The sequence below is a fragment of the Spea bombifrons genome, chromosome 3, assembly GCF_027358695.1.
Source record: "Spea bombifrons isolate aSpeBom1 chromosome 3, aSpeBom1.2.pri, whole genome shotgun sequence".
Lineage (NCBI taxonomy): Eukaryota > Metazoa > Chordata > Amphibia > Anura > Pelobatidae > Spea > Spea bombifrons.
The window spans coordinates 87584920-87604983 of record NC_071089.1 but is presented as its reverse complement, the minus strand read 5'-3'; the positions used below and the strand labels follow the sequence as shown (position 1 = coordinate 87604983).

Sequence of the window (20064 nt, the reverse complement as noted above, 5' to 3'; positions counted from 1 at the left end):
TGTCCCACATTGATTTCCAGTTTTATGTCGCAATAAGTTAATGCTTTATTAATGTATACAAATAGTGCCTGAACGTGCAAAAACCTCTTTGCCGTTCTTCTGTATGTACGGTACGTGTTACCAGTCCAGTGCACCACAATCGGGAGTGCTTTGACTTTCCTTCACACTTATCTATACACTCGCAAAACTTTGTATTATAGTTGCTTAAACACTGGAACTCAAAATCAGTGAATGTTGGGTAACACGGCTAACGTTTTATTAAGAAAATAAAAGAAAATGTTACTTAAATACATTGTTAGCACCTGCGTTCTAGAAGCTACCATGTTATACAGACAAAATTGCCTTGACAAAGACACAGTCTCTGCCTGTGAACCATTAACTGTTTGACAAATTTCAAGACGAAACCCCCACCGGTGACTCCATTTGACCCGCTCCAGTCTGATAATGACTACTTTACACATTTTTGTTTCAGAAAAGTCACTTCTTCCAAAATCGAAATTGTTTTTGTGTGGTGTGACTCACGCCGACTGATGATCACTAGATCCCAAACTTCCACCTAAATCCAATATGGCCTCCTTACGAGTTGGCTTCTCAACTACTTGCTTTCAATAATCCCAGTAGAGAGTTCAGAAGATCTGCACTCTGGGCACAACCAGCTACTGGTTTCCCAGTTGACATCAGGAAGAAGAAAGTCACCCATGATGATACCTCCCCCTTCACTGTCATTTTCACTATTTCCTCAATTAGTAGATTATCTTGGTTTTCTACTTTTTTACCGTACGCTTACCAAGTTGTAATGGAACCCAAACGACTCTTGTTGTTCTTCTCGCCAACTTGTATTAATATTAAAGCCTTTTATTTTTCCTTGTAGAACTCTGCCAAAATAAAATCACTTGCTGTATAATTATACACTTATGGTGCATAAGCAATAAAAATGGTATTATGTATATAAGGCAATTAGGTGACTAGACAAGTTTGAACAGATTTACCCTAAATATAAATATACAGTAAAGACTGCAAGGATTGGCCAAGACATTGACTACGCAGATCTTTCCCCAGAGAATACGTGTTACTTGGTTTATCCAAATCTGTGGGGCTTTGCTCTTAGGTGGTCCCATGATGTTCCAATACCTTCATGGGGACTCACACAACGAGCTGCCCAGTCATTAGTGTTTGATCGGATCTTCAGACCATCTTTGAATTCCTATTGCACATTTAAGCTAAACGGATCTAAAACTGGTGTAATTTGTAGGACCCTTTCTTGGCGATCATTTCCATCACCGCAGACAATGCAGAGGCTGAACTTGCCGCCATCACCTTCCACCCCTAACGTGATCCTTTCCTCCAGGAACGCTTTGAAAGGAGAAAACCACAGCCGTGTTTCCCTTTGGTGTGTTGGTTCCCTTGTTGTGCTCACATTTGGCTCTTGTCGGACAGTAAAAGTATATATATATATTATATGAAGTCTATTTACAAGTCCTCTAAACATAAATGATAGCATTCTGTTTCCTATATCGATCCACTACTTATGAAATGGGCTGCTCTTTTGTCAGTGTGGATTGTATTTGTAGGTTGTGGTCGGGTTTGGCAGGTTTACCCATTACTCAGTCTGCCGTTTATGAATGAGTGTTACATTTTATGTATTTGCTGCAGCGTGATATGTTTTGTCTGTGTCTGTGCAGCTGTGTTTGTATTTGTCATCTAAGTTCTTTTCCTGTTTCATAAATACGGAAAGCCTCTTATATTATCTGTTGTCATGCTTTTTAGTGCATGGACAACATGCTTTAGTAATGTACTGTATGATAGATGAGTCAAAGGGTTTACCCCTTTCAAAACACGCACACCTTTCATTAATTCTACTACTACCTTAATATACTTTATATATACCGTACTTCTTATTTCTATTGTTGTGATTTAAGTATCTCCCATCCTAAATCTATTTTTTTTTCTCTGATTTAGGTCTTTATGCTCGGAGATGCTTCTCTGATACCATCCTCCTGAAGATAAAGTAGGCAAAAAACATTGTCAATCATGCCACCCAGGCCATCGTCGGGTGAACTATGGGGCATCCACTTGATGCCCCCTCGGATACTGGTGGAATGTTTGTTACCAAATGGAATGATGGTAGTCTTAGAATGCCTTCGTGAGGCGACTCTTGTCAATATTAAGCATGAACTGTTTAAAGAAGCCAGGAAGTATCCTCTGTATCACCTTCTTCAAGACGAATCCTCTTACATTTTTGTGAGTGTTACACAAGAGGCGGAACGCGAGGAGTTTTTCGACGAGACGCGCCGCCTCTGCGATCTTCGACTCTTTCAACCTTTCCTGAAAGTCATCGAACCCGTTGGCAACAGAGAGGAAAAAATTCTTAACCGAGAAATAGGTAAGATCTGTAGGATCTGCTAGTATATGAACACCCTCCTTCCTGCCTTCGGTGGGATCTGTGATATTTTACATTGTTTGTCTTTCTCAGATGTTGCTGGATGTTATTTACCGTATCTGGCTAGCATTGATAACACGTTTTAAAACTTTATGCCTCAATTATCGCATATTTATAAGCTGTGGTCCAGTGTCTGGGCACGTGTACTCACCCTAACAGGTCATTGCGTGAGCCCCCAATATAAATGCCCCATTATGTCTTGTTCAGTTTGTAAAGCAATAGACTAAATGTGATTATATCTTATATACAGAATGGAATATTTTAAACTGCTTATAAAGTGGACCTGCCGTCCACAGTAAATATAAATTTATATATACGCTCTGCTAGCAAATTTCAAGCATGTATGGGTGTATATATAAAGGTATATTTACCTTGCCAGAAGGGTGGTCTGCAAATAAGTCATCTTAGTTGTGTGGCAGAACGCTCTGCTTTATGGGGGCTGTTCCTATTCTTTGATTACACACTGAAGTCTGTTTTCCAAGGGCACTAGTGAGTTTTCCTGCATGCTCTGTAGCTTTCCCATTGGAGTCAGTGCGCCTGCTGGCAGCAAATATGTGCTGCTGCAACTCCCATTCATCTCAGGGGGGCTCTTCTCCTATTGACTGAAATAGGAATGTTACAGAGCACGTGCAGGAAGCACACTTTAATATGTTTCCTGGTTTTTAGTGCATGGAGGAAGAGTTAACTTACACAAAATTCGTATTTTCTAACTGTAACTAAACAATGGCGGAACCCGTTTGCATGCAGTAGAATGCGTTGGAATCCAACATGTTCGCAGGCGTGCATTCTACATGAGAGTACAACATTGTAAGCACGGTGACGGACTTTCTACTGAGCCGTGTGTGCGTGTTATCACTATAGCCACACTTAGGAACCACGCAGGAGTCCATGCTGATCAATACGAGATGATACCAGTAGGAAACTGTTTACAAGCCATGTGACTCTTTGTTGCGAAAAAGCATGCTCCTTGAGAAGAGAATAATAGAGATGCACATTAGCGATGCCTTAGTTCAGGAGCAGTGATAAATGTTTACCCCAAACAACTCTTCATCATGTGCTCCGATATTATTAAAAATACTTTAATAATTGGCTTGTTATGAATAGAAGCATTCCCTCAAGATTGTAAGCTTGCGAGCAGGGCTCGGTTTGTCTTAGTCTGTCAATTCTCGTCTTGTCATACCCCTTGAATTTATGTATTAAGTTCTGCGTAAACTGTTGGTGCTATATAAATAAAAGATAATAATAATAATAATAATAAAGGGAGCTCAATGTGTTTACAATATAAACTAGGAGCAAAATCAGTTGTGGTAGTCAATATAAATTGTGTGCACGAGAGCGGGTGACTTGCTGATTTGAAATCTCTCCTTTCATCATAATCTGTCCATCAAGTAAATGTCACTTGTGCGTTTGCAGTAGTTTTTCACTCATGAGCAGATCCAACCCTAACATTATTATCATGTATACATCAGCCTATAATGTGGGAACGTGCTTATCTTATCCTCTCAACCATATCATGTTACTTATGTGCTATTCAAAATTGAAAAATAGATGTAGTTTGTTACACGCTGAAAGTTCAGTACGTCAAGTCTATTATAGTTATAAATGACAGACAAAAAGTACTCTTTGTAAGTCGTTTAGAAGCCGGAGGTCCAAATTGCTAGTGGTTTGCATAGTATGTTTCTTATCTGTAACGGGGACTTTCACTACCCTGCAACCTGTATTGCGGACGGATGCGTGAAACACACGGACAACCTTTAAAATTCTGTGGCAAGAAAACATTCATTGTTCTCCATATATTATTGAGAGTCCATCCTTTTAGGATTAAGGGTATATTACTGTATTTATATATGTATTGTCGTAGATGTATCTGCAATGTACATATTATGTTCTTAAATGTATTACTCATTTATATTTATTTGAAAATGTGAAAAAGAAAATATTCATTGTTCTCTCTCTCTCTCTCTGAAAGGTTTTGCCATCGGCATGCCGGTTTGTGAGTTTGACTTGGTGAAGGATCCAGAGGTCCAGGACTTCCGTAAAAATATCCTGAATGTTTGTAAAGATGCCGTGGAGCTTCGTGATGCCAACGGCCCCATCAGCAGAGCACTTTATGTTTATCCGCCCAATGTAGAGTCCTCGTCAGAGCTTCCTAAGCACATAGAAAGTAAACTAGATAAAGGTAAGCAGCAAAAGCACTGTTTTACTATGCACCCCAGGCCAGGTACAAGACATTTTTGTGACTGACCTGCATTGAGTAGAAAAATGTTCTTTGTTTTGTTCTCTTGTCTAATGTTAGGACAATAATTTTATGAAATGTGACATCTTTATTGATCAACAAACACTTCCACAGTTAAGGTGTACTCATTTTTAATGCTTTGGAAATGTGTGTGAGTATATATATATATATATATATATATATATATATATATATATATATATATATATATATATATATATATACAATTATATGTATAATTAGTGCAGGCCAAATGATATTTGCAAAGCTAATTTGGTATGGGTGAGAAAACGAAGTGCAGTAAACCTTCTAAGCATTGATTTGTATGAATGATTTCGGTTGTTATTGAATCTAGCAAACACCTTATGTTCCTGCAGGGCAAATAATTGTGGTTATTTGGGTCATTGTATCCCCTAACAATGAAAAGCAGAAGTATTCTTTGAAGATCAATCATGACTGTGTCCCCGAACATGTCATAGCTGAAGCAATTAGGAAAAAAACCAGAAGCATGTTACTGTCCTCCGAGCAGCTGAAGCTTTGCGTTCTGGAGTACCAGGGGAAGTACATTCTGAAAGTGTGCGGCTGCGATGAATACTTGCTGGAAAAGTATCCGCTGAGCCAATATAAGGTGAGCTTTGGGTGCTTTTTCTGTTTATTATTTAAGTGAAGTCATGGTTTAGAGAGAGGGCTATATTCATATTGACTGGCCAGGGGAGATTGCTCCAAATGTGTCAATCACCCTAAAAAAACCATTGAAGTGCCCGGCATCTAGAACGGCCCTGTTCTCATTATAATCACTTCTTTTTAAATCTGTGATGTGACTATATGGTTGCTGCCATTAAACTCAGACATACCCAGCCCTGTCCTAAAGTAACTACTTTTGTTTTTTATGTTGACTGGATATTAGGGTTTGCAGATTTCTTTTTTTAATACTGTATCGAAGGGATGTATTTCGATGACAATGATTTTTGTGGTGAGTGGTCTGCAACACTGGAGCCCCCTCCACGGTGTATTTTAAGATTTTTTTTGTCAAATATCCGCCCGTGGTAATTAAAGTGTGACCCGGACATCTTTGAAAGTCTCCAAAAGAACCTGTGCTGTGTAAAAGGTCCCATCTAACGGCAGTATTCCATTCCAGCAACTCACAGGGAGTGCTTTCTGCCCTATTAATATTCTAAAAAATGTGTGTGTGATCATTTCAAACAAGAATGTTTTCTTTATATATTTGCTAATACTACTTTACTCAAATAATTAAAACTTCTGTAACTATCCCCCAGGTCAAAGTGATTCATAATATCCGTGTGTCCTCATAAGGGCAAACATTTGGGTCTGTTTGCTAAATTGAGACTTTGCAGGAGAGCTGGGGTTTTAACCGCCTCGATTCGCTAAACATTGTGAAGGGCCCAACACAGCGAGCGCTTCTGCCGCAGGGACATCTTGGCAGGTTCTGTATAATACATTGTTCAGTCAGTGACCAACTGTTCCGAATGCTCCATACATGGTCAATTCAGCTCTCTGCCAGAGAAACCTACTCCTGGTGGCCCTTCATGACGTGTACTGAATAGAGAAAATTCAAACCAGAACTCTCCTGCTAAGTCTCCTTTTAGTGAATAGACTCTGCAGATTTAGCGGTTTTTTATAGTAGAAATACGCCAGTTCTCTTTTTGCTAAGCTTTCTCTAATACTATTTTGGTGATCTAAAATGGTGTTCCTGGTCCCTCAGATATTGCACCCACTGCATGCACAAAACGCTCATCAGGTAGTAAAGCGGCGCAATGCTTATTTCTGTGAAGGGAAATGTGTGTAGCGAATTAATGTAAACATGCCTTGCGTATGCATGTAGCAATACAGAGAAGAAAATAAGGTGCGAGTGTTTATAAGAATGGAGAGTCTAGAAGGGCTGCTATCTACTGTCAATTTCTATGTCCAGAGTTCTTTAAGACAAAAGGTTTCCCATAGTTTTATGAGGCAGCCTTTGATAGGCGTATGGATCAAAGTCTTTGCCAGAACAGCAGTGCAGGTTTTCAGGGCCATTGTGTGATGGATTGAAAGTGACAATAGACCTGTTAGAGACCTTATGTTCTAATTTAGGTTCTGCAGGATGGGTACTTTAGGCCTTTTTATTTTGTAACTAAATAAAACAGTTATAAACCTTTCTGAATGTATTTGCTAAACAGGCAAATATGGTTAAATTACCGGGTTAACCATGATATCTCAAAGCATAAGCTGTGTTCGTAGTAGCGCGGCTGCTCTCTGCAGGAAAAAGTATTTGGTGTATTACAAGCTGTTAATGTGGAGTTTTTGTTCAGTTTCTTTTTATGGGGAAAAATATAAAGTATAATTCTTATAGTTTAAAGATTTTTTATTGCAAAATATCATCTATAGGAGTTCCTCGTTTTAAATAACATTTTCACATTTTGTAAGGTATTTCTGTTTTCCCATTTTAATGCACAAATTCCTGTAACTGAATACATTTCTTGTGTTTGCATCTGTTAGACCCAGAAAACATATTTTATTCTTTCTGTCAGCTTGCTCCTTCACCGGTCTCTTAATTCAGTGAGCTGTCCTTGGTGACATTTAAAATCTTTTTAGCCTTTGAGACTTCATTCATTAGCAGATCAAATCTTGTTCGAATGAGAGCAAGTGTGCGAAATGTTTTCAAATCACTTTTATTGACATTATCGTGACTTCTATGTTTCAGTATATACGAAGCTGTATAATGCTCGGTCGCATGCCCAATTTAATGCTAATGGCCAAAGACAGCCTTTACAACCAGATTCCAGTGGACACTTTCACAATGCCGTCTTATTCGAGGCGCATATCAACAGCAACTCCTTACATGAACGGCGAAGCTTCCGCCAAATCCTTGTGGGCAATCAACAGTACTCTGCGGATCAAAATTCTGTGTGCGACGTATGTAAACGTAAACATTAGAGACATTGATAAGGTAAACTATCTGTACATCTTCACCTCCTGATTTCAGAAATGAATGCAAACGTGTCTAAGCCTCACACTGGATTTTGTTTTGCTATTAGATCTATGTCCGAACTGGTATCTATCATGGAGTTGAGCCGCTGTGTGATAATGTGAACACTCAGAGGGTGCCATGTTCAAACCCAAGGTAATACTTATGTTGTAGACTTATGTTCTTTGCTGCCATTAAGTGTCCTGCTTCTTTTGGAAGAATCCCTGAAAACAAGTGATTTGTTAATGCTTTGGCTGATAAATAGTTGGGTTTGGGTTAATAAGGTTCACTTAAGAATCATTGAAATGGACACTTCAGCCGCCCCAACTAAATGCTTTGTAATAGATAAATTTGGCCAAATCACTGCTCCTTGAATGACGCTTTGGCTATAAGTGTTATGTCTTATTTATTGTGATTTTAAAATGTTAATTTTTGTAATTAAAATGAATGCCATGAGTTGCAGAATGTAATGTTTTGTGTTTGTGTATTTACTGCAGCTTTCTTATCATATATGTGGGCTTTTTGTTATTAATAGGTGGAATGAATGGCTTTCCTATGACATGTACATCCCCGATTTACCCCGTGCTGCTCGCCTTTGTCTTTCCATTTGTTCAGTGAAAGGCAGGAAGGGTGCTAAGGAAGTAAGTACACTTCATTGTGGCTGTGTATTTCTTTTAGGCGGTGTTTGTTGCCCCCCCCACCCCCCACTGTTTTACACATTATGGTACAGAAAGTACCATAAGACTTAGTGACCATAGTTTGTTGAGGAGTCTAGGTGGAGCAGGGCTGGTAATCCTGCTTGGTGCCTTCAATTATTTACTGTGGTAGCTCATTAATGGATGCTCTCCAGCAATAGCCCAATGGCATGTGAGACGGCCTAGGGTGAGTGGTGCCTCGATGCAGTATTTCTTCACTTCCCTGTAAATAACATGCGCACTCACTCTACCCCCACATACATCTTACCAACAAATACTGCAACGCACCACTACCCCTGCCTACCTTCAACGGCTGCCGGATCCTGCCTCCATTACAGGGACATAGTCACATAGCCTGTGACTATGTGCCATTTTCTGCACGCTGTCTCCGTAGGGCCAAGAATTAAGACTGCAACACAGGGCTTTGCTACAGATAGAAGCTTGTATACCTTTGTAACCAGCAGTACTTTTAGTACAAACAAAGATAGGAAAGACAGAATGCTGTGTACGCATTGGTCTGCGCCTGATATATTATTGTATTTACTTGTGTGGCGCAGCAGAGAGATTGACACATTTCTGTGTCATTTTTGATTGATTTGTATGGGTGTACCAATTTCTGGCTGCATAGAAGAACAAACTTCCTTAAAACTTCCACAAGGAATGATTTAACGTTATCATTTAAGTGAACTAATGATCCATCTGCACATTGTCGTTCATATTAATGGATTATTAGATTTATTGTCCGTGTTAATGTATTTCCACGAGTCCCTGAAGTCTTGGAGTTCCAGTTTTCCCAGTACCTTTTAATACAGGTTTGTTGAAATATATAGCCAAAAAATGTTACATGTTAAGATATTTGAATCCTGCGATGTAGGGCGTTTTCTTTTTTGTTAATGAACTGTGTTTCTGTGTGTCTTACACATGCTCTTTGTATCGTTCCAGGAGCACTGTCCATTAGCTTGGGGCAATATAAATCTGTTTGATTACACAGATACGTTAGTTTCTGGGAAAATGGCTCTAAACTTGTGGCCTGTTCCCCATGGGTTGGAGGATTTGCTCAATCCTATCGGTGTTAGTGGATCCAATCCTAACAAGGTAAGAATACATTTTGGGTTTTTTTGAGCTTCACGAGTTTCTTTACCGTAATAATGCACATAATTGTCGCATGTATTCTGTCCTCAGGAAACCCCCTGCTTAGAGCTCGAATTTGACTGCTTTAGCAGCCCAGTCAAATTCCCAGACATGGCTGCAGTCGAAGATCACGCCAATAAAGTCCTTGAGTGTGAAATGGGCTACAATTACAGCCACGCAGGAATAGTAAGTTGTATAATCTTCGTGATGCACGTTTTTTTATGTTTAAATCAATAGAGCCTTAGTACATTTTTGTAAACACACTTGTTTCTGCTGCTACATAGGTGCTCACGTTGGATCCATAAGGAAGCACAGTATATTTTCGCCTTCTCTATGCATTATTGGACAGTAGTATAGTAGCTCAGTACCATAGAAACAGGCTCAACATTTATTTATGTGCTTACATCAAGCACCGGGTTATAAATCAATCTGTAAGAAATTGTTTGTTTTTGCCACCAATTCTGTAAGTACCACAGTCTATATTGTTATGAACTGGGAACCAGGCCAGAGATGTTTTATGTTCCAGTCACAATGACTCGATTGAGCTATTTAGAGTGTGGTTTTGACTAATGAGGCACTCAGTGACGCACTTTGGCACTCAAAACTCCTGAGTGGTCTCAATGGGTTTGCATCTAAATCTTTTGGCAACAGCCTATAGTGTTTTGGACACCCAGTAAGTGGCTTTATTGGTTTGTTCATAGACTTGATAGGTTGGATTCTTGTGTTTGTATCATTACACATCCAATTACACATGAAACCCTCACCGGAATGATAATTACACGAGTGTGAAATCTTCGCATTATATTCTTTCCATCTGTGAATTCTGATGTTGGGTGAAGCATCTGCTTCCCATCCCTGTAAAACTTGAAATGAAGTGATAGGGATATATATTTTTATAAGGAGGCCATGATCAATCAAGATGTAGAGTCCAAATGCTTAAATAAAGCACTATTTATTTTCACATTTCTCTTAAGTAGCAAAATTCCTTATGAACTCTTAGAAGACGATGGTTAAGGTCCATAATTTTTGTGAATGGTGGAATATAACTTTTAATGAATAAACCCCTAAATAAAATACTCTTTGGTGGTGAAAATACACACCTTTTGTGTGCTTGAATTTCTGCTATATTGTGTGTTGCAGACTAACAGAATAGCGAGAGATCATGAAGTCCGAGAGTGTGACAAAGAGCAGCTGAAAGCAATTTCTAACCGCGACCCGCTTTCGGAAATCACAGAACAAGAAAAAGAATTCCTGTGGAGTCACAGGTACCTCGTGCGTTTCACCATGCCTGCCATACCGCCGCCATGTCTTTGCAGGGGGAAAGCGTTTCAAGTTACATCGGTCTCTGTATCAATGAAATATGTAGCTACAATTTAAGTTCTTGATCTTGGTTTCCATCTTTTAAAGCAAGATATAGCCCACAACATACCAAGAAGCTTGTCATTTTTTTCTTTCTTTTTATCAACACTCTTCTATATAACTTTTTTTGAGAAGTCTATAACAAGCCATGATTGAAGGCTCTGTATTTCACATCTGAGTGAAATAGAGAATTTATTGAATGCTTCAGTTTAAAACCGTCAATGTATTTGTTCCTCTCTAAAGAATCTGTGATGTTAGACCGCATTGTATTTTGTTTCACAGGCATTATTGTCTGAATACCCCTGAAGTACTGCCCAAGCTGCTTCTTGCAGTGAAATGGAATAGCAGAGACGATGTAGCACAGGTAGGGGGTTACTTACTGTAAGTAAGCTGTCTGGGCATGGAATTTGAGCTAAGTTCAGTTAATCGATTTTAGCCTGCTACAATTTTTAGCATTTCTGTTATAAACATGCCAGGAAAATGTTAATTATGTATCATTAATTTTTCAGTCATTTTTAAAATGCTGACATTTCCAGTTAAATAAAAGTCGATAATCAAGCACCAACAAGTTACACAGAGCTGTACAGTGATGTTTCAGGAAAGCTACAAGTGGGGAATTTGTGTGTGATGTTATACTACACGTATATAAATAGCTAGGATTGTTGAGTTTGAGAGACGGGTTTATTGATGTAATCTCTCTGTTTACTAACAAGCAGGCCTTTCAATAGCTCACAATATTCATTAACCCCTTCAGTCCCAGGGGTTTTTGGTACCTCAAGTCCCAGAACAATACTTGCCATTTTTGTGTGTGTGTGTGTCCCTGCCGCTGCAAGAAGGGCAGGACATACCGGTACGTCCATAGGGGATTCTTGGGATGCGTTTTTTGGATGTAGCGGTACGTCCATAGGGGACTGAAGGCGTTAATATGAACTTTGGAGTTGGCTGTGTTTTGTTAACATTGTGTATAATGTACTTTTCCTTTTTAAAGATGTACTGCTTGGTTAAAGAGTGGCCTGCACTCCGACCAGAGCAAGCAATGGAACTTCTGGATTTTAATTACCCTGATCGGATGGTGCGATCGTTTGCAGTGACATGCCTTGAGAAGTATTTAACAGATGACAAGCTTTCACAGTATTTAATCCAGCTTGTCCAGGTACGTTTGCTTTGCTTACAGGATTGCGCCTTTTATGTATAGATGATATTGCAGGGATAAGGGGCGAGGGGGGGCAGGCAGGGATAAGGGGTGGGGGGGAGTCTTTTTTTTCCTTTTTTGGGGGGGATGGGGGGGCGCCAGAGGAGTAGTCCGCACAGGGCGCCAGAACACTTAAGGCCGGCTCTGACCATATGCACTTTTTGCACAAATTACACTGCGCAGGTGTTGAGTGCTGCAACTTCTTGTTTGGGGGAATACAGACACAACTTTTAAAAGCATGCAGATGTTTTGTCTATAAGCACAACATGGATGAAGTTACAGGCATGTTAAGTATTGCATGCTCCTGTTTGCAGGTGCTGAAATATGAGCAGTACTTGGATAACTTACTAGTGCGATTTCTTCTAAAGAAGGCTCTGACGAATCAAAGAATAGGACATTTCTTTTTCTGGCATTTAAAGTAAGTGATGCAGCTCATCAACAAACCATCATGTCTATTTATGATATGTGTATATATATATGTAATGTGTATAAACATGTTTTCCACTATCGCTTTAAATTTTATTAATCCTACTTGACTAACTGTACTTGCCCTGTACATGGAACAAGAAAGACAACATAGTCTAGCAAAAATGTGATCTGGTCATGTGGTGTAAAATAACCAAGGTCCTTCGTCTGGTTGTGGGTATTCTCTTTAGGTCGGAAATGCACAACAAGACTGTCAGCCAGAGGTTTGGTTTGGTGCTGGAATCCTACTGCCGTGCATGTGGGATGTATCTGAAGCATTTAAGCAGACAAGTGGAGGCCATGGAGAAGCTAATTAACCTCACAGATATTCTCAAACAGGAAAAGAAAGATGAGACTCAGAAGGTACACACATATTACTTGCCTACCAAAAGTCTTTAGAAGAACCCCAGACATGATCAGTCCACATCCTTCTCAATAGTCTCGTAAGGTAGATTAACGTATAAGAAGACAACTTTTCGAATTCCCATTATCTAAACAGGTTGATGGTAATGCACTTAAGCCACAATATAAATAATGTATAGTTTAGTTAATTAAGGGTTTTTTTTGGAACACATGTTAAGAATTCTGTTATAGGAAACCAGTCGTTTAATGTTCCAGTGTGATGAGAGTTCTTTGTGGCATTGTTTTGTTGAGCTCGTCTGCACAGTGTTTGACAGTTGTTTGTGCAGCTTCATTCATAGACTTCAGTGAGCAGGCGTGGCTTGGTCAGAATGGCTAAGGAATGAACATTGTGTTTTAGGTTCAGATGAAGTTCCTTGTTGAACAAATGAAGCGGCCAGACTTCATGGATGCATTGCAGGGATTTACCTCACCTCTGAACCCTGCACATCAGTTGGGCAACCTCAGGTATTTACATCAGACCTTTTAAATCTCCGTTTTGCTGTTTGTTTTTAACCACATTTACTTACCCCCTGACAGTTTGACTGCTGTTCCAGCAATTTAAATTATGGTAGTCGGAGGACAACTTTACAGTACTTGTTAACTATTCTGATGAAACATTTTTTCGCAGAGCTATTGAAGACTGCAACAGGGTGTGCTTTTACTTGTGCACAGCCTATGTTTCAGTAAAATTTTCTAATTGATACAGATGTCTATATATTACAGAGTATAAGAACAAAGAAATACATTTTATATTGATGAAATAGGAAAAATTTAAATATCCATATAACACCTAAAGAAAATGGAGTCATTTAAGTTATTGGGCCTACATAGGAAAAACGTAGTCACATAAGATTTTGGGACATCGTAGGGACTTATAATTTTATAATTTTTGCTTAAATTTACTTTATATAATTTAAACGACTTTACTTTAAAATCGTTTTAATTTGTCATTCATTGCCAGATGTAGGAAACGAATGAGTGAGCTGTTTTAAAGCTACCACAGTAAATAAAGAATTATGTCAATGCTGGTTACTTTTTATAGGCTGGAAGAATGCAGGATAATGTCTTCTGCCAAAAGACCGCTCTGGTTAAACTGGGAAAATCCAGATATTATGTCAGAGATGCTGTTTTTGAACAATGAGATCATCTTTAAAAATGGAGATGGTAAGGGGAGGTGGTAAACTTGCTATGTTTTTTGCACTTAACGTTGTGCAATTTTATATCTTGTTTATGTTTGTGTGTATATCTTATTTACCCTCTTTAGCTCTCGCCCCTTTTAATAACGCTGTTCGGTATGTCTGCCTCTTTCTTACAAATACCTCCACCCATTATATCTTATCTTTCCATGCCCCAGTGTCCTCTAACAGTTGCTGCTTCTCAAAATGAATAATTGTGTTAACAGTGAAGTTTAGGGCAAATACTTTTTTTTTAATAATTTTTTTTAAGGGAGGTGCTTCATTGTACGGCGTAAATAGTTTTTTCCACCCCACGAGGAAGAGATGGGAATAGCTTTTTAACAAAAGCTTCTCAATGGCCTAGATAAATCCTTACTCTTGGTTATCATTTAAATATTAGAGATCAGTACCTTCCCAATATATTGATCTGAATTTTATCCTACCTAATCTTGAGGTATGTTCCACAATAAATAAAGGAATGTATTCTTCATAAAGTGCTGACACTGTATGTTACATGCGTAAACCTAACTTATTTGTGACCACTCACACAGTAAGAGCTGTTGATCCAACAGCCAAATTGCATGCGACTTATCCACCATCAACACTAATATTATTTTATATAGCGCTGTACAATGGGTAGACGGGACATAACGTTTAATATATAACAATTTGATTTAAACCGTTTAGTTTTTCCTGAAATTTAGTTAAATCACAATACAGCTTCCAAGTAGAGTTGTTGATTAGATATAGAGCCATTTTCACTTGGAGAGTTTGCATGCATTCTGTCCAATTTATTAAAACACTTCTCTTCCCTAAGAATATTATATGTAATGGTGAATGTGCTTTCCTTTCTTGTGTCACTATTGCAATCCTTTGTAAAACTCCATGTATACACAAGCTGTATCACTGGGTATGTTAAGGACACATTATTGTTTGTAACATGAGCAAAGATCACCTGCCAAAACTGATAACGTTGCCTTGCTTGGCATTTTTTATTTTACAGATTTAAGACAAGATATGCTGACACTTCAGATCATACGCATCATGGAAAATATTTGGCAGAATCAAGGCCTTGATTTACGGTGAGTTCAAAATCGTCATTATTAGCGGTAACAGAAGGCAGTTTCTTTGCTGAAGGGCTGGATAGCGGTACAAGAATTAATGTTTGCAGGTTACAGCAGGTAAGGAGCATTGTGGAGGTTCCTTATTCTGCAGCACGACAACGACACCAAACACACAGCCAAAGTCCATCAAACACTATCTTCAGTGTAAATAATAACAAGGAGTCCTAGAAGTGATGCTATGGACCCCACAGAGCCCTGATCTCAACACCATCGAGTCTGTCTGAGATTACATGAACAGAGAAAAGCAGCCGAGGCTGCCTAAATCCACAGGAGAACTAGTTCAAGATGTTTGGAACAACCTACCTGCTGGGTTCCTTAAACTGTGAAAGTGTACCTAGAAGAATTGAGTGTTTTGAAGGCACAGGGTGGTCACACCAAATATTTATTTGATTTAGGTTTTTCTTCTGTTCACTCACTTTGCATTTTGTTAAATTGTAAAAGTACACAACTAAGATGTCTATTTTCAGAGGATTCTTACAGAATTTTCACACCTGCCTAAACCTTTTGCATAGTGTGTATGTGTATATATAAATAATCAATTTTATAAAATTTAAAATGTGCTACAGATTAAGTGACACATGTATAGACATTGTGTTACAAAAGTGCCATTTTGTAGTTCAAGGGGTGTAATTTACAACATCAGCTTAATCCAATCTTTTAAGAATTTGTCTAAATGGGAAATGTGCTCTTTCTTATTAGGATGCTGCCTTATGGTTGCCTATCCATTGGTGATTGCGTAGGACTTATTGAAGTTGTGAGATGTTCTCATACGATTATGCAAATTCAATGCAAGGGAGGCTTGAAAGGTGCATTGCAGTTCAACAGTCACACGTTACACCAGTGGCTAAAGGATAAAAACAAGGGTGAAACGTGAGTTGTGCTTTACCTATATTTGTTGCTTCTACATTGGCATTGTCTTTTCTTTTAAATTCAGCCATTTTTGCATATCATTCCCATTAGTCTTAGGAGATGTGTTTTGCTAGCTGTATAACTAGGTAGAGCAAGACATGTACCCATAAAATATTGGAGCCTTCTTCATATTATGTGCTAGTTCCAGGGACAACTGTTCTCTATTGTCTGCCCCATTTATTCCCCGTTGGTAAAGTTGAAGGCATTGTATCAATGTAGACCAGCAGCCCCCTGGGACATCTTGGTAATGTCCCATATGAGACTTCTTACCACTTTTGCAGATGGCGCTTATGGTCTCCTAGCCAGTGTTGGGTAGAAGACTGCCTTTGCAGTTATTTCCTTTGCTTCTCCATCTTTCGCGTGCACCTTTGGAGAAAGTGGATAATTTATCTGCTTTATTCTTCTTTTCCTTTGATATGACAGTGTGTCTCGGCAACATGTCCATACCTTTTCATACGCAAAGTTTTTATTTGCTAGGTGTATTTCCTAGTCCTTCACAAACCAAGCAGTGGAATTGGAATCTACAATGGAAAATATATATAAACTTGTTTTTTCAATTTTTGTTTTTTGTGCACTTGGTAAACCTTCCCTAACTGCTGCAACACACCATGTGTGCGGCGTGTAATTAGACTGCTATAACCCAGCAGTATGAAGACTGATATGCTAACAAAAGCCTTTAAAATTGATTTCTCTGTATTCGCTATGTTGTTGTGAGCACTTCCCAGATTATCTTGACATTTTAGAATATTTGATCTAGAGTGTTTACTCACAAAGCCAATTATTTACCCTCGATCTGTCTTCTATTAGGTACGATGCTGCCATAGACTTGTTCACTCGATCTTGTGCTGGATACTGCGTTGCCACTTTTATCCTCGGCATAGGTGACAGACACAACAGTAACATCATGGTTAAAGACAATGGGCAGGTATGTTAATGCTGAATGCACGTATCTTGTTTTATTCCTCTATCTGTTGCACATCTTTGGAGTTCTAAGTATGTTTACCCCTTTTCTCTAGCTATTTCACATAGATTTCGGGCACTTTCTGGATCACAAGAAGAAAAAGTTTGGGTACAAACGTGAGCGTGTACCCTTTGTATTAACCCAAGACTTTTTAATAGTAATCAGTAAAGGAATTCAAGAATGCACAAAGACCAGGGATTTTGAGAGGTGAGCATAGAAATGAAATTGTACTCAATTGATTCACTAAATTATCGTAATCAAAAAATGTCTGTCAACTGTTAATTACTTCATTAAGTTCAACCTCATTGTTGATCCAGCAGAAGGAAAAAAAAACCCTCTTTGAAGCAATTTCAAACTGTACCTCAAATAATTACTTCTCACTATAATATCATATCCTGTCAATGACACCTTTTTTCTAACATAAACCAATTTAATTTTACTTCATAACTGTGGTGGTTTCGTACTAACTTTGCAGCCCACCTCTGAACTTTTTCAAGCTCCATAATGACCACTTTAAGAACAGCTGGTCTTACTATTGATTTACAGTGAGGCAAAATTTATACTTTCCTCCGGCGATTCAAAACCTTTTTTTTTACATGACAATCTCTTACTGGCCTTTGCAGCAGCTGCCTGATGTTGAAAACTTTTGCTAAGTGTTTTTTTTTATTTTTTTTTTATCTACAATTATTCCCAAGTCCTTTTTATTTAATGATTTCCACATTTAAAGCATAATTTACACATTATATATATATATATATATATATATATAAATCCATAACTTTGGAGCAAAGTAACATATAGTTCAGACTGTTACCTTGAGTAATTTTGTGTCACACTCACATGTGGCTTTTAATAGCCACTGCAAGCTCATAAATAAAGACTTTTACCATGAACCTAGGACAGAAACCTGAGGAACACCATTTACCGCGTTTGTCCATTTGGAGATTTTGACATTAAAAACTCCTCTCGAGCCTCTATCTTTAAGCCAGTTTTCAACACAGGTGCAAAAAATATCGCCTAAACCTATCTCTAAAATTCAGTAAAGCACAACTCTGATTAACCGGATTATATTATATGTTAGAACGGTGCAGTTTGAGCCATTTAACATGTATAACCGTGCAGAAGTAGGCAAAGTGTACTTGGGCCCTTTAGGAATATATCCACGCAAAGCCCGGACGTGCCTGTGTCCGTATCAATATTTGAATGTTGCTGGGCAAACCTTTAAACCCAGAGTTTTTGGTGGCACTTTGAAGCAACTACTACTATAAGCGAGAAATATAAAGCAAGGTTACTATTTATCTCATGTATCCTTCTACCCTGTCTAGGTTTCAAGAAATGTGTTACAAAGCTTACTTGGCAATTCGTCAGCATGCAAACCTTTTCATCAACCTCTTCTCCATGATGCTTGGCTCCGGAATGCCTGAACTGCAATCTTTTGATGACATTGCCTACATTCGAAAGACATTAGCCTTGGACAAAACCGAGCAAGAGGCTCTGGAATATTTCATGAAGCAGATGAATGATGCCCACCATGGTGGCTGGACAACAAAAATGGACTGGATCTTCCACACGATAAAGCAACATGCTTTGAACTGAACACAAACCCAATGAAGCATACATTAGACTTCACTACTTTCCAGGTCCTGCACTGTTCACATAGACAGCCAGTGGAAGCCGGCTGCATGGAAATTGCACATACCATGAAGAACATTAATGTTTCTACAGAAGCTAAGAGGAAAAACATGTATACGCATTAATGCTAACAGGGTCTGCAACAACACTAAAGAAACACTTTTCAAGAGCTATGGCGTGGTTTCAAAAGATAATGCCTTAAGCCCGATCAGAAGGCTAACACTCACTGCTTGTGTACAATAGATAATGTAAATGTTTTCAGTCTTTTTGCTACAAATGGACGTTTGGCACAGACTTATTTTGTTTTTGTGATTCCCAGTTACATTTTGGGGATACTGATCGTGGGCCATGATGCAGTAAGAGTGATAGTATAAACCGGATTGGAGGGCAATACCCTTCGCAAATGCCTCACAGTATTGTATGACTTCAATGCAACTTTTAGAACTGTGACAGGTTATTGAAGTGATTTAAGATTAGCATTGTTAGAAGTCAGCCTCTTCATTTTCCTACACCTTTGTTTATTGTTTTAAAATGGTTGCGCCTTCTCAGAAGAACAAAGTTGGAAGCTTTCATCTAATGTTTTACGGTCAAACTTTAGGGATATGACCATAAAAAAATCAAATCTCAAGTTTACCTAGTGAACCGGTGTCAAGCAGACAAGCTAAATCCCAGCCAGTCCTGTGTGAACTGCCCACAGAAGAGCGGTAGATGTTGCTCCAGTGGCTGCAGCAAATTGTACCATTATACCTCTGGTGTCAAACAAACTCTATTACTTGCATTGTAACCACTATGCTACCATATTTACAAGCTTCCCCTGCCACTTACACCTCGGTTTTACAGCGGCTCACTAGGTATTTACTACACTTATAGGTCTTTTTATTACTTGAGTGCCCGCCACATTACATACCTTGGAACTTAATGCTCATACTGTCCTTATGTGAAGTTTTTTTTGTGAGCAGCAGTACCCTTTACCATAGTACACAGAGACCAGATGACATCAAATGTTTAACTTATCTGCTTGTTGCACTGACAGGTGTCTTTCTACATGCATTTTAGTTTATATAGTGCAATTTATTTTTATGTTTTGTTATTATGTTTTTTTTTTTTCCCCCTGAGAATACTCATCTGACCTTTGGTAGATGTAATTTCAGCCATACCCTTTTAATCTTCATTTGTTTTAAAAGGTTGATTTATAGGGTATCACTTTAAAGTGCATGGATCATGTGGGAGGTTGTTTTATTATCTGCAAAACTGTTATTTTGCCATATTGGTCTGTTTTACCTTTGCAACATTTGTGTGATTGTGACATATCTATATAGATATCTCTATATATATATATGTTATTATATATAAATATATATATTGATATGCTTTGCAC

The 20064-nt window shown here is 38.5% G+C and overlaps 1 protein-coding gene across 1 annotated transcript; it reads left to right on the top strand.

Annotated features, from left to right (window-relative positions):
* Positions 1-2003: 2003 nt before the first annotated feature.
* On the top strand, positions 2004-19384 carry PIK3CA (phosphatidylinositol-4,5-bisphosphate 3-kinase catalytic subunit alpha). The gene is made up of 20 exons (XM_053459922.1): positions 2004-2383; positions 4410-4619; positions 5054-5304; positions 7378-7623; positions 7712-7797; positions 8177-8282; positions 9279-9431; positions 9519-9653; positions 10608-10732; positions 11109-11190; positions 11815-11979; positions 12333-12436; positions 12675-12846; positions 13244-13350; positions 13928-14049; positions 15064-15142; positions 15884-16054; positions 16901-17018; positions 17110-17261; positions 18380-19384. The coding sequence occupies exons 1-20, from the start codon at positions 2032-2034 to the stop codon at positions 18648-18650; spliced, it is 3207 nt and encodes a 1068-aa protein (XP_053315897.1). The 5' UTR covers positions 2004-2031; the 3' UTR covers positions 18651-19384.
* Positions 19385-20064: the final 680 nt, after the last annotated feature.

Excerpts from the sequence above, each read along its gene's own strand:
- PIK3CA (XM_053459922.1), top strand. The coding sequence starts at position 2,032 with ATGCCACCCAGGCCATCGTCGGGTGAACTATGGGGCATCCACTTGATG. Across the intron at positions 8,283-9,278 it reads GCAGGAAGGGTGCTAAGGAA|GAGCACTGTCCATTAGCTTG; the intron begins GTAAGTACACTT and ends GTATCGTTCCAG. Across the intron at positions 12,437-12,674 it reads TTCTTTTTCTGGCATTTAAA|GTCGGAAATGCACAACAAGA; the intron begins GTAAGTGATGCA and ends TATTCTCTTTAG.